Source organism: Phacochoerus africanus, chromosome 1 (assembly GCF_016906955.1).
Source record: "Phacochoerus africanus isolate WHEZ1 chromosome 1, ROS_Pafr_v1, whole genome shotgun sequence".
NCBI lineage: Eukaryota > Metazoa > Chordata > Mammalia > Artiodactyla > Suidae > Phacochoerus > Phacochoerus africanus.
This window is the reverse complement of record NC_062544.1, coordinates 128,237,816-128,251,850: the sequence shown is the minus strand read 5'-3', so window position 1 is coordinate 128,251,850 and position 14,035 is coordinate 128,237,816. Positions and strand designations below refer to the sequence as shown.

General features: G+C 45.4%; 1 protein-coding gene across 3 annotated transcripts in view; it reads left to right on the top strand.

The window, feature by feature from the left end:
* The window catches only part of LRIG1 (leucine rich repeats and immunoglobulin like domains 1), a 116,988-nt gene that overhangs the window by 35,857 nt on the left and 67,096 nt on the right, over positions 1-14,035 (top strand). Inside the window, exons 1-2 of one of the 3 annotated variants that reach the window (XM_047778839.1) lie at positions 4,155-4,172; positions 4,911-4,982. Coding sequence is in view for 1 of the 3 variants with exons in the window: in XM_047778829.1 (XP_047634785.1) it covers positions 4,911-4,982 (72 nt within the window). In the remaining 2 variants the exon portion in view is untranslated. Of the gene's footprint in view, positions 1-4,154; positions 4,173-4,718; positions 4,736-4,910; positions 4,983-14,035 lie in introns of those variants that run through there. The other 2 variants (XM_047778848.1, XM_047778829.1) reach the window with 2 other exon arrangements.

The window sequence follows — 14,035 nt, the reverse complement described above, 5'->3', positions numbered from 1 at the left end:
ACAAGGGAAATGTGTGTTATGACAATGGCTGACAAACTGTTTAATGAAAGCTGCAATTGGCAGTAACTAAATTCCCTGAGGTTTCTTTCCCCTCCACTTTGCTACTGAAAGGTGCAGAAATGCTTCTGACAGCATCTGTCCTGCTGACAGATGAATTGTTTTGACAGGAGAATCTGAAACCTTCAACCAAGACACATTTAGATGTTGGGCCTGGTAAGGGGTGATCATTTTGGTAGAAATAAGTGAGATGCTTTAGCCTGGCCTGCATGTCAGCTGCTGCCTGAAAGAAAGGCCTGCGTAAAGATTTTTCACCGAGTAACTCTTGGGTTGTTCTTGAGACCACAGATGAGAACTCAGATCCTTCTGTACTGTTCTGGGGCTGAGTAAATGGATTTCTTTAATCGCTGAGAAATGAAGGTTGTCAGAAAGCATAGCAGTCAAAGGTGGGTTTGTTTTTTTGATTTTTTGGTTTTTTTTTTTTGCCTCACCTGCAGCGTGCGGCAATTCCCAGGCCATTGGTTGAACCGAGGCCACAGTAGTGACAGTGCCAAATCTTTAACCACTAGGTCACCAGGGAACTCCTCAAAGGTTTTTTTTTTTTTTTTCTTTTAAGTAGATAAATAAACTAGTGTTCATAAGATCATGATTCACAATAACCAAAAGATGGAAACAACCCAAATGACCATCAGTTACAAAATAGGTGATACACACACACACACATCCATACAGTAGAATAGTGGAGTATTATTCAGCCACAAAAAGAAACAAGTTCTGGCACATGCTGTGACGTGAGTGGACTTTGGACTTCCCTGGTGGTTTAGCAGGTAAAGGATCCAGTGCTGTCACTGCCGTGGTGCAGATTTGATCCCTGGCATGGAAAGTTCCACATGCTGCCGATGGGCTCAAGAACCTCCCCCCTCCCCTGGGCCCCAAAACATGAAAGAACCTTGAGGACACTGTGCTGAGCAAAATAAGCCAGGCAAGAAAGGCCATATACTGTGTGGCTCCACTTATATGAAATACATAACAAGTCAGATTCCTACTGATATCAGGTAGAATGGAGGTTGGCCAGGCCTGGGGGGAGGGGAGAATGGGAAGTTAGTGTTGAGTAGGTGTTGAGTTTCAGTTGGAAAAGATGCAGACCTTCTAGGGAGGGATGGATGGTGGTCATGGTTGCACAACAGTAAGAGTATACTTATTACCCTTGAACTGTACACTTAAAAATGGTTAAGATGGGGAGTTCTATGGTGGCATACCGGGTTAAGTTTCCAGCATTGTCACTGCTATGGCTCGGGTCACTGATGTGGTAAGGGTTCGATTCCTGGCCTGAGGACTTCTTTATGCTGTGAGTGTGGCCAAAAAGAAAAAACAAAAAACATAACAAACCAAAAAAAAAAAAAGAGAGAGATTAAGAGACCACATTTTATGTTATGTATATTTTAGCACAACAAAAAATAATTATCTGAGAATGGGTCCCCAGAAATGAGCAAACAAAAAAATGTCTGAGGATTTTACTTCAGATTATATTTGTGTGTCCGGGAGAGTAAATATTTCCCCCATTTTCTGATAAAGCAGTTGGTGATGAGCAGCTTGTACCAGGATTTATTTCTCAGATGTAAAAGCTGGGGGAGCTTTGTGTCCAAGAGCTGTTCCACGGGAACTGAGCTTCTCTCTGTGTTGCTGAAAGGTGCCAAGAGGAGAGTTAGTCTTCAGAGCCAGCCTGCTGACCCTTGTTTGTTGATACATGGCTTTTCTAGTTCATTGAAAGTTGAAAAAGTTGCTGCATCCAGGCGGACCCAACGAGAACTTAAATTTCCACTTCCAAATATCTCCAGCTTTGTTGTTCCTCTCTGGAATCTCAGTGTTAAGTCCTGATACTGTCTGTCTTCTTGATCAAACTAGCTTTTGAAAGCTCGTTGTCTCAGGTTGCCTTATCTGAAAAACAGAATTTGTACAGTGTTTTTGAAATTTAAATAAATTTTGTGTGCTTTTAAGGGAAAGAAGGACCCAAGGGGTGTTGTGATTGAAAATAGTTTTAGTCTAATACTGAGTTGCTGAAGGATATGGAGCCTCCTGGGATGGGACTTGAGGAAAGTGATTTCATTACAGATTGTTCAAAACTGAGCCACCAGGAATTGCCTGAGACCCGGGTCCCGTGAGTCCCAGCTCCAGCCCTGCCCATGCATCAAAGCCAGAAACAAGTCATTCATGTTGAACCTAGATCAGAGGTTGAAAAATAGTGGTCCTCAGGTTAAATGTGGTCTGAAGATATTTATATACAATGTGTATATTTTATATTATATATTCGAATGTGCATATTAAGAGTTGAGGGTGGCTCAATGGGTTAAGAACCTAACTAGTATCCATGAAGATGCAGGTTGGATCCCTGGCCTCACTCCTTGGGTTAAGGATCCTTTGTTGCCACAAGCTGGCCTGTAGGTCAAAGCTGTGGCTCGGATCTGGCATCCTTGTGACTGTGGTATAGGCTGGCGGCTGCAGCTCCGATTTGCCCCCTAGCCTGGGAGTTTTCATATGCCAAGGGTGCGGCCCTAAAAAGACAAAAAAAAAAAAAAGAATTGAAAAGATTTCACATAAACATTCATAGATTGAGCTTCTCTTGAAAATGAAGGAGATTGGTCTGTGCCACTCTTGTTTCTGGAAACAGGAGCAAATGCCCCTTTTGAGTAGGCTTGGGTGGGGGCGGGGCACACCCTGCTGTGTGTGTGACTTCATTCCACACCTGGCAGGTGACCACCTGCATTCCTTGCTTATTACCTTTACAGGCTTTTGCCTTGGTAGTTTCTGAATCTCTCATGCCTCTTCCTGCTCAACAACTCCTGTTATCTATGATGATATAAATGTCACCATCATTATAATCTCACACTATCTGGAGACCCAGAAACAAGATTTCCACCCTTTTTGGTCGTGATATTATACTCAACAAAAGCAGAAAATTTCAGTCCCTCTAGTCCTTTTTGTGATGTGAGAGAATGCGCTCCATCTGTGGATTTTCTTTTCCAAGTCCAACCTGTTGATTTCTGTGTATCCCATTGTAACTACTCCCATGGAACAGACAAGCTCACACTTGACTTCAATAGATGGTTTAAAAATTACCACCTTCAATTTTTATGGTAACATAATCCCTGGACAAATTGCTTTTAATTCAAGCTGTGCCCTGAACGCAGATGTACCATTAATTTCAAGGGTAGTTTGACTTTTATTTAGATGAATGTCTGGGGTTGACAGTGAATGGCTCTCAGCTCCGGGTTAGTATTGATTGGAAGGAATGTCTCTGGAGGAAGCTTAAAAGAAAGTTGCCACTTAATGTGACATGGGCCCCTTAAGAGACAGACTTTAAGCTCATGGTTTGTAGTACTTGTTAATTGGCAGTGATGGCAGTGGGATTAATAGCTGAGATGAAACCTGTTAACCAGCCCCTTTGGTATACACAGGACTAGGTGTGTTTCGGTGGCAGGGAGCAAGGCACGGTGCACAGTGAGAAGTGAGGCCCCTTGTGGACCACATGACTGGATTCTGTTCTTGCAAGGTTTAAGCTGGTCTGGTTGAGGGTGTGATTGGGGAAGCTCAGCTGATCAAACACTGTGCTGCTTGCTCCTCATCTGCCTGTGAGGGAGGGGTCGAGGATGAAGGGGAGAAAGATGTTGTACTGTAGAATTGTGAAACAGGCTGTCATCCTGAGAAGGATGCTGTCAGGTCAGGCTTCCGCTGCTGCCTTTGGTTAACGCCAACTTGATTTCCTGTGATGCTGCTCCTCTCTCCTGATGATGACCACTTGATAAATTTATCCATTGATGCTAGGAAAGCCATGTTCATTTATCCCTTATGTTTCAGGTCTTAACAGTGCTCACCTTCTGAATAGTCCTTTCAACTTTGATTGTACATCAGAGCGATTTTTAATCTTAAGTTCTTGTTTAGACTGGGGTTTCTCAACCTCTGAGTATTACTGTTGGCACTTCGCAAGCTGGATAACCATCGGCTGTTCAAGGCTATCCTGTTAAGGAAGTTTAGTAGCATCCTTGTCTTCCACTCATCAGATGCCAGTAGCAACCCTCACCCCTCGTTTTCCCTGTAGTCCTGACAACCGGAAATGTCTCCAGACTTTGCCAAGTATCATCTGTGATTGAGGACCACTGATTTTTAGACAATGAAGGGTCGGTTCCCCTCTTTCCCATGAAGTGTCTTTCCCTTTCCTACTTCTTTTTCTTGTTTGATGCCTTAGTAAAACATTAATTTTAAAAATGCCATTTAAAATAATCTTGGACTTGATACGGTACAAAGCATTTGGGCCAGCACACTCTGACATAGAGTAGGAGGACTGTCTACCCTTGGAATTTCTTACAAAGTTGCAAAATAGCAAAATGGGCTTGATGGAAATCCATTTGGATTTAGCCAGCCTCAAGTGACTGAGATTTTCAGTGACTTTTTATAGCTTCCAGTGGGGACAAGTTATCTCAGTAAATTTCAGTATCAGGAAGGGTATTTAAATCGTACATGAAGAGTTCCCATTGTGGCTCAGTGGGTTAAGAACCTGACATAGTCTCCATGAGGGTGCAGGTTTGATCCCTGGACTCAGTGGGTTGAGAATCTGGCATTGCCACTATGTGGGGAACAGATCACAGATGCAACTTGGATCCAGTGTTGCGGTGGCTGTGGTATAGGCCTGAAGCTACAGCTCTGATTCCGTCCCTAGCCTGGGAACTTCCATATGCTGCAGGTATAGCCCTGAAAATAAAAGAATAAGATAGCACATGAGATAGGGGCAGTTATGAGAGAGAGGGATTATTTCGGGGAGTGGGAGATGGGGGGTGGGTAGATGATTCCTGAATTTGGAATATAATGCCAAATGTTGATTAATTTGTTTTTTTGTTTTTTTGCCCTTCTTTTACCAGAAACCTAAGTTACAACAAACTTTCTGAGATTGATCCTGCTGGTTTTGAGGACTTGCCGAATCTCCAAGAAGTGTGAGTGCTTTTCTCCAAATTTCGGGGGCGGGGGGTGAGATGGAGAGCTCCTGGGGAAGACCCTCTCATATGTTAGCATTATTGCTCTCTCCCCACATCATTTGGGTGTCATCCTGCTAACATCCAAACTTGTTAGCAGGAACACCCGCATGGGGGCTGTGGGTGACAAACTATTGCTTCCTAGCGTTCCTTCCCTTCAGCCCCTCTCTTCTTCTTGGGCAGTCAGTAATGGTGGTACAGTCCAGCAGGTGTGGAATTACTGGAAAATGACAGGTCCACGGCGGATGTTTTAGAGACTCTCCTCCCCTGTGAGAAGCCTTGTGGACCAGCTGCGTTAACAGCCCTGGCTGGTACTTGCCTCAGTTCCCTGGGAGATAGAGCAGCCTGCTTGCTGGAGCATATGAGCCAGCCCACCCCTTCTGTTCCCCAAGAAGCCATGGTAGAGAGAAATGGGCAGTAAGACTGGCTTTTCTCTTCCCACCTCCAGACAGAACAAGGCATTACTGCCTTTGGAACTCTATGCTTGCAGTGTCTTTCAAATCAGGCCTCAATTTTTCTACTTCCTTTTTTATTTATTTATTTATTTATTTTATTTTTAGGGCCACACCTGTGGCATATGGAAGTTCCCAGGCTAGGGGTCAAATTGGAGCTGTAGCTGCTGGCCTACACCACAGCCACAGCAACTCAGGATCCAAGCCATGTCTGCAAACTACACTGCAGCTCTTGGCAACACTGCATCTTTTAACCCACTGAGCAAGGCCAGTGATTGAACCCACATCCTCATTCATACTTGTTGGGTTCATTACTGCTGAGCCACAATGGGAACTCCTCTTCTTCTTTTCAATGTAAAGTATTCTGCTTTTAACACGGATATTAGGGTTATCAGGATTTTGGTTCCATAGGAACTTTAGAGAAATTTTTGTGTAAATCATGCATACCCACTGTAGAAAATTTGGAAACTGAAGAAACAGGCAAAAACAAATTAAAAAAACAATGTTATCACCCAGACCTAACCATTGTGAACACTAAGTGAAAAAGATATACCTCTAGAAATATAATTTTGGAATTAAGCTGTATTTATATTAGCAGTTTATATCAGTTTCTTATCCTTACATTTTGAGTATTTTGTCACATAAATTTTTTTTACCGCCCCACTTCAATTTTATGTAAAACTACTACCTATGAATATAATACCATAAATCATTCATCCCGTGCTTCTGTTGTTAGATATTTACGTTAGACAAACCTCGCCTCTCACAGAGCTTGTGTTAAGATGGGAAGATGTGAAGTTTCCGTGGCTCAGTGGGTTAACAACCCAGCGTAGTGTGCATGAAGACATGGGTTTGATCTCTGGCCTCGATCATTGGGTTAAGGATCCCATGTTGCCACAAGCTGCAGTGTAAGTCACAGACTCATCTCAGATCCGGTGTTGCCCTGACTGTGGTGTAGGCCTCAGCTGCAGCTCTGATTTGACACATAGCCTGGAAACCTCCATATGCCGTAGGTGTGGCCATTGGGAAAAAAAAAAAAATGGGGAAGATGCGGTGGGAATGAAGGAACCAGTAGGATGTCCTGTTGGTAAGTATTAAGAGGGGGGTAGGACAGGGTCATTGGAGGATTTTGTTTTCTGATTTCAGAGAGATGATAACAGAGCCAGGATGGTGACAGTCAGGTCAAGCATACATGGGTGATATGAACAGGAAAGGCTGTAAATACAGGTGCCTGTGGAAGGATGGAAGGAATAGGACTAGGGCCACTGTGCCAGGCATGCAGGAGGGCAGGAGCCTGGCCAGGGCCTGGGTGTTAGGGACCCATGAAGCTGCAGAAGCTGTACTACCCTCCATCTCCCCACCCCTCATCTTTTGTTTTTTTAAATTAATTTTATTTATATATACACACACACACATTCCTTTTATTATATTATCTCCCATCATGTTCTATCCCAAGAGACTGGATGTAGTTCCCTGTGCTGTACAGTAGGACTTGTTGTTTATCCATTCTCAATGTCATAGTTTACATCTACTAACTCCGAATTTGCAGTCCATCCCACTCAGTCCCCCTCCCCCTTGGCCCACACCCCTCATGTTAACCTGTAATCTTCCACCTAAGATTGAAAAAGGGCAGAAAGTCTGGTGTATATCTCCTTGTGCCACTCTTCCCGCACCTGTCTTCTCTTTCTAGGTACCTTTCCTTTTACTCCTTACTCCTTCCAAATGTCCTGTCCTGATCCCAGAGCCCCCTCCAAGCCCAGTCTCCTTTCTTAAACCCTCGCACCCTGGCTTTTCCCTTCCTCTGGACTCCTGTTGCATTTAGGGACGGGGTGGTGCCCCATCCTCTGCTCTGTCTGTGTGGTGTTTGACTTCCCTCCTTCCTCCTGCTAACACACTCAGGAGTGGTGACCACAGCCAGCCACTCTGCTCATAAGCCCTCGATTCTTATGCTCATCCTACATTTTCCAATAGCTGGAGGCCTGGGAACCTGGCTAGAATTGCATGGCTGGTACATGGGAGAGCTGGGCCTGCACCTACCAGTCTAACTCCCATCCCAGTCTCTCTGTGGCAGCACTGCCTTCCTGAGTGTGGGGGTGGTAAAAGTACGAATTGCACTTCAGGGATGCAGTATGGTGTTCTAGGGACAAGGTACGTTTTGGTAACACACGGGCCTGGGTTGGAGTTCCGGTTCTGCCCCTTCCCGGAACTGTGCCCCTGGACAAGTTACTTAGAAGTGACTCACCTCTTTTCCCTCTTCTAGACCATGGACATAATTACACTTTCTTGATATCATAATAATTATGCATTGGATCTGATGTTCAGAGCCCTGTCCACAAGGAAGCCTCGCCATGTGTTATTTCTCTTCTGCTACTCTCAGAACCTTGCAGCTCCCCTTGAGCTAGGTGCTTTGTTAGGACGCAAATCCTTGAGGGCTGATAGATTGAACGTTTTACCACCATTACTGCCTCTGGCCTGTGGTGTCACATTGTGGATGGACAGAAGGAATTGCCTGGGGCCCCGAGCAGTGGAACTTCTCACTGGTAAAAGATCCAGACCTTTCCCTAAGGGAATTCTAGTCCATTGGAGGCAGAAAGAGGCCTTCAGGAGTGAGGGGTGGGGAAGTGGAGAAGGATGTCAAAGAAAAGATAGAAATCACAGTGGACACAGCATTGCTTCCGAATGAACTGGGGCCTTAGGGCCTCCCAGGAGCTGCTGGTTCTCCTGAACCCTGTGCAGCCGTCTGAGTCTGGAAGCCTCAGCACGAGGGGAACCACAGGCTGGCAGGGCGGTGGGTAGTGGTTTAGCCAGTGGTTTAACTCTGGAGGCCGGCAACCACAGGCCACTGTGGGCCAGTTGGAGAACAGAAGTGAGCCGTCAGAGGCCCCTGGAGGACATGAGGACATTTGTGCAGCTGCTGCCAAGCCACATGGTCCTCACTGCCCACAGCTCTGAGGAAAGCCCACCAGGGAGGGCCTCCAGCCAGGGGTCCTGGCCAGAGAGGCCCCTCTATTAATAAGAGGGGCTATTTATACCTCCTCTTGAAAAACTCCCCTCAGATCGCGTTACCGCTGCCTGGCCTGAGAGTGCTTCATGTGGGTGCTGCCGTGTGCTTTCCAGGGCCGTTGACCTAAAATGTTCCTCAAGGCGGCAAGGAAAGCCGGGGTGTGCCCCACCCCTAGGTATTTATGGCTCACCCTCTGTGTCCCAGGCTTCTGCTCCCCGCCTGTGTGCACACGTGTGTGGTGTGTTCAAGGGAGGGGTGAGATCACAAGGGGGTATCATTTGAGGCGCTGCTTTTTGGCTGTGAATTAACTACCACCTGTTAAGCATTTACTATATATCTGGCTCTTTCCTCGGCTGTTAGATTTAATTATTTCAGCCAGATCCTGCCAAAACCCTACAAAGTTGGTGCTTGCATTCAGCAGTTTTTTTTTGTTTGTTTGTTTGTTTTTTGAGAAGGAAATTAAGGCACAGTGAGGTTAAGTGACTTGCCAAAGGCCATTCAATTGGTAGGCAGTAGGCTCAGGGTTGAATGGACCTGGATCTGTCTCATTTAAAAATCTGAACTGTTTACGGAGATCTTGCTGTGGCGCAACGGGATCGGCAGCATCTTAGGAGCACTGGAACATAAGTTGGATCCCTGGCCCAGCACAGTGGGTTAAGGATCCAGCGTTGCCACAGCTACAGTTTAGGTCACAACTGCAGCTCGATCTGATCCCTGGCCTGGGAATTCCATATGCTGCGGGGCAACCAAAAAAGAAACAAAAAAAATCTGAGCTGTTTAGTCCCTGCTCTGCTACGCTGTAACTGGGTCTCAATTTCTTCTTTTAAGGTGAAGTGATCATTTCGTGCCTTCCTTAAAGGGCTGACATGTCATTCAATGAGATGCAGCACGTAAAGCCCTCAGCATAGAACCCGGCACATAGAACAGCATTCTCCCTGATTATTATTGTTTGTAAGTGTTGCCTTAAAGCAACATATCCTATATCATGATATTAAAATAACTATATCTGGCCATCTGGTGTACAGACTATATCCTCAGTCTTGGGAAAGTCATTATTTAGTCTGCCTTATTCTCAAGTAGCTGAAAGCACTAGTGGCAGTTATTGATTAAATAGCCCTGACTCTAAAACCTGTGCTCCTTACTGCTACTGATGACCTTCTCCTGTTTGAAATACAAGAAGAACTGCTGTGGTTGCCATCATGGCTCAGTGGTTCGAGAACCTGACTGGCATCCATGAGGACTTGGGTTCGATCCCTGGCCTCACTCAGTGGGTTAAGGATCCAGCATTGCCATGAGCTGTGGTGCAAGTCACAGACACGCGGCTTGGATCCCAAGTTACTGTGGCGTAGGCCGGAGACTACAGCTCTGATTGGACCCTTAGCCTGGGAACCTCCATATGCCAATGGTGTGGCCCTAAAAAGACAAAAAGACCAAAGGAAAAAAGAAAAACAAGTAGAACTGATGTTCCAATCCTTGGCCTAACTTGGATGGCCTATTAATGGCAGCTCACTTTGTGTTTGGAAACAACCAAAGTGTCTAGGAGTAGCAGATTGGCTGAATAAATTACGGAGGAGCACTCGGTTGCTTGTTAAAAGAATTAGGGAGGAGTTCCCATTGTGGCTCAGTGGGTTAAGAACCCAGTATAGTGTCCATGAGGATGAGGGTTTGATCCCTGGTCTTGCTTAGTGGCTTAAGGATCTGGTGTTGCTGCAGGCTGCAGTGTAGGTCACAGACACTGCTGGGATCCAGCATTGCTGTGGCTGTGGTGTCAACCTGCAGCTGTGGCTCCAATTCAACCCCTAGCCTGGGAAATTCCATACACCACAGGTGCAGCTGTAAAAAGAAAAGAAAAAAAAAAGTGGGGGGAGCTCTCCAAGATCTATTACTAGTGGGGAAATGGGACAGAACAGTCTGTATAACACACAAGCATCTGTGTGAAAGAAAAACACGTGTCCATCTCTAGTAGCCAACAGCAGGAGCTTCCTCTTGGAGGCAGAAGGGCAAGGAAGCTGTGTGTTCTTATATATATATATATATATATATATTCCTGGTGTGTGTTTTGAGAAATCATTTGAAAATTGTACTGCGTGCTTAAATCAGCTTTTAAGTAAATAAATATGGCCCAACATTAAAAAAAAAAAAAAAACAGGAGTTCCCGTCATGGCGCAGTGGTTAACAAATCCGACTAGGAACCATGAGGTTGCGGGTTCGGTCCTTGCCCTTGCTCAGTGGGTTAACGATCCGGTGTTGCTGTGAGCTGTGGTGTAGGTTGCAGACGCGGCTCGGATCCCGCGTTGCTGTGGCTCTGGCGTAGGCCGGTGGCTACAGCTCCGTTTCAAGCCCTAGCCTGGGAACCTCCATGTGCCGTGGAAGCGGCCCAAGAAATAGCAACAACAACAACAACAACAACAAAAGACAAAAGACAAAAAACAAAACAAACAAACAAAAAAACAAAAAAAACACACACATGTACCCAAGCGCTCTAACTCAAAATGACTCCATGAGTTTGTTTTTCATTGTTTGTTGATGCCTCATTTGACTGAGACAATCATAATAATGAAAGTCCTCTGAAATATCCTAACCTTTTACACCTTGCAAAATGGAAATATGTCCTTTAACCAAGTCAAATAAATGGAGGCTGAGAAGGTTGGGAAAGGCCCACCTGCAGGTTCTGACCCAGGAGGGGGAGGTGGGTAGGGGAGGCAGGGAGTCAGTCCATGCAGCCCTGTGTGCCTTTTTCACACCTTTCCAGCTCCAGGGTTGGGCCACCATTCATGTCTGCAGCTTCTCCACTGTTTCTTGGTCCTGAATCATCAGGAAAGGGTTCAGTTATAGAAGCCATGTGTTTTAGGAGGATTTTTAGGGCCTTGGATAGAAGCACATCTCGGTAGAGAGGAGGAGTGTCAAGGGGGGAAGATGAAAAGCCCGAGAGTCAGAAGATTTCATCAAACACTGTCCTAAATTTCAACAGCGTCCTTGCGTGTGGAGACTGTGCTGAGCTTCCCGAAGGCCCTTCCCTGCCCGGCTCTGGCAGTGCTATTTTTGACCGGTCTCTATTTCAGTCTGGCAAGTTGGTCTCAGTGCGAGTGGGGCCTCCATTGCCTTTTGAGGATAGTGTTCTCATTTCAGCAGGGGACAGAGCGAACAAGGAGAGAGCCAGTGGTGGTGGAGCTAAGTCTTAGATTTACTAGAGGTTCTTTTTAAATAGAAATGATTGAGCACTAAGCTGGCCTGGCAGATCTCCTCCGGGCTTCAACTCTCCTTTTCATAAACCGAGCAGCCCTGTGGAGCTCAAAGCCTGCCCTTTCTGCCTCCGGGCTGCTGATCCAGACATAAAATGCTGTTACCTTTAGCCCTGGTCAGAGGCCCCTCTACACTCTGCTCCCAGCGTTTTTGTCAAGATTTGAAATGTTGTTATGATGTCCCTTTTCCTTGCTCATTTCTTATTCCATGAAATTGGGTGTAGCAATCTGTCGTGTGTGCAGTAGGGGTGACCTGAGACCAAGCTCATTCAGCCAAAGTTGCCTTGCAGAGAAGTCCCTACTGTTTATCTCTGGTTTAAGATCAAGTCAGATCCCAAGCAACTGAAACACAGCTACCATGTTATGTAAGGGCTTAGGAGTTTCCGCCTGCTGGCTTTTCTGCTGCGGCTCTCCTTCGAGTTGCAGTTGTGCTTTGTTCAGCCCTTGGCTGTATCACTCTCTGTGTCACCCTGGGATTGTGACTTAAACTGAGACTTGACTTAAAAAACTTACCTGCTAGTGTCTGGGTCCTAATTTAGAGTTGTAATGATGCAGCTATGTAATGCATGGAAAGTTGCTGCTGCAGCTAAAGAGAAATAGAAATCATGGTTAAGAACCTAGAGTTTGGATGTAGCCCCTCCCCTCGCCCCAGGGTCACTGCCACTTACAACTGGTGACCTTGGTCAAAGGACGTAACCTCTGAGTGATTCAGTTTTCTCATTGGTACGATGGACATGTTCATAAGGCCTACCTATAGGGCTCTGAAGATGGGTTAATATATTGAAGAGGTCTTAGAGCCGTGACTGGCACATGATAAGCCCTAACTAAGTAAATTAGCTACCACTATTATTATTATGACCCCAACGTCTGTGTTTTGGACTAAATCTCTAAGAAATGAAGAGTTCTTAAGCAAGCTGGCTTCTTGGCAACAGGCCCTGACCTTAGTTTTCCTTGCTCTGATAAGATCTGAGGGTCTCTGCTAGTAATATGTACATTTATGGTGCTATGAAAATTTATTAGTAGAGATTCAGACTGTTGGAGGATTTTCAGCATCCCTGTTAGATGGGAAAATGGATCACAGAGGGGGTAGAGAGATAAAAGGTGAAGCAGAAGCAATCTGATTTAGGGGGCCGTCAGATAAGAGACTGTTAAAGTAATTAATTGTCTACTTCAGCACACAAACAAGGGCCCTTTAAGTGGAGAAAGGATTTGCCACATGATACGGATCTGCTTTCTCTCTGCCAGATGCTTCAGTCATGAAGCTATTGAAACAGACATTCTGTGTCCCTTGGCCCAGTAATTGCCAAGCTTGTCTCTAACTGACTTTGGCACTGAAGAAAGGGAAATGGGATAATTCAAGGCCTTTTCTTTTTTTTTTTTTTTCTTCTTTTCATTTCTATAAAAGATGACAGACAAACGGATTGTTCTATTCAAGCAAATGCTAGCTGTATTCTTGTATGAATACCAGCTGTCATATCAGTGGCCTTGTCTTCAAACTGTCTCAAGACGGTCTATGTAAGACATACTCTCTTTTTAGTATTTTTTCATTTTCTAAAGTTTTATTGAAGTATTGTTGATTTACAATGTTGTAATAATTTCTGCTGTACAACAAAATGTTTCAGTTATGCACATACACACATCCATTCTTTTCCCCACTTAGTTACCATTGAATATTGGGTAGAGTTCCCTGTGCAGGTCATCACTGAGAATAATATAACCCAGCTTTATCCTGGATTCTGCATCTCAGATACAGTTTCTTTCCAGCCCATTACCCCGAAAAAGGGCCGAACACTGCACTTTGGCTTTCTTAAGGATTTTGGGGCTCCCTTCGCAAGTCTGATTTTTGGATTCTCTTCCCAGATTTGGAAATACATGTCCATGTAAGGAGGCCAGATTGCAGAGTCTCTGGGGGCGGACCAGGCAAGCTGTGTTCTGGTTCTCCAGCCTCCCCTTCCATTAAGAGTTGTGAATTTTGGAAGTTCACATTCAGAATGTTCAAGCAGGAAGGGGGCTTAGAGAGCATCTCTTGTCTGCAGAGGATTTTCAAATTGTCTACGTGCAAAAGCGTGTGTGTATGTGGCTAGATTCCTGGAAAACGTGTCTGGAGGCTTCGTCCGAGTTCAGAGAAGCTGCACTCTCAAGCCCAGCTCCTTTGCTGTAGCACAGATGAGCTAGTGGAATAACTGGCCCATTTTTCCCAAGCCCCGGGAGCCCCTAGGGTGTGAGGGAGTCTCTGGCATTGCGTCTCAGGGTGATGCCCTTTGGGAGGGCAGAGCCATGTCACGGACGTGTGAAAAGCAACCAGGAAGGGGTGGG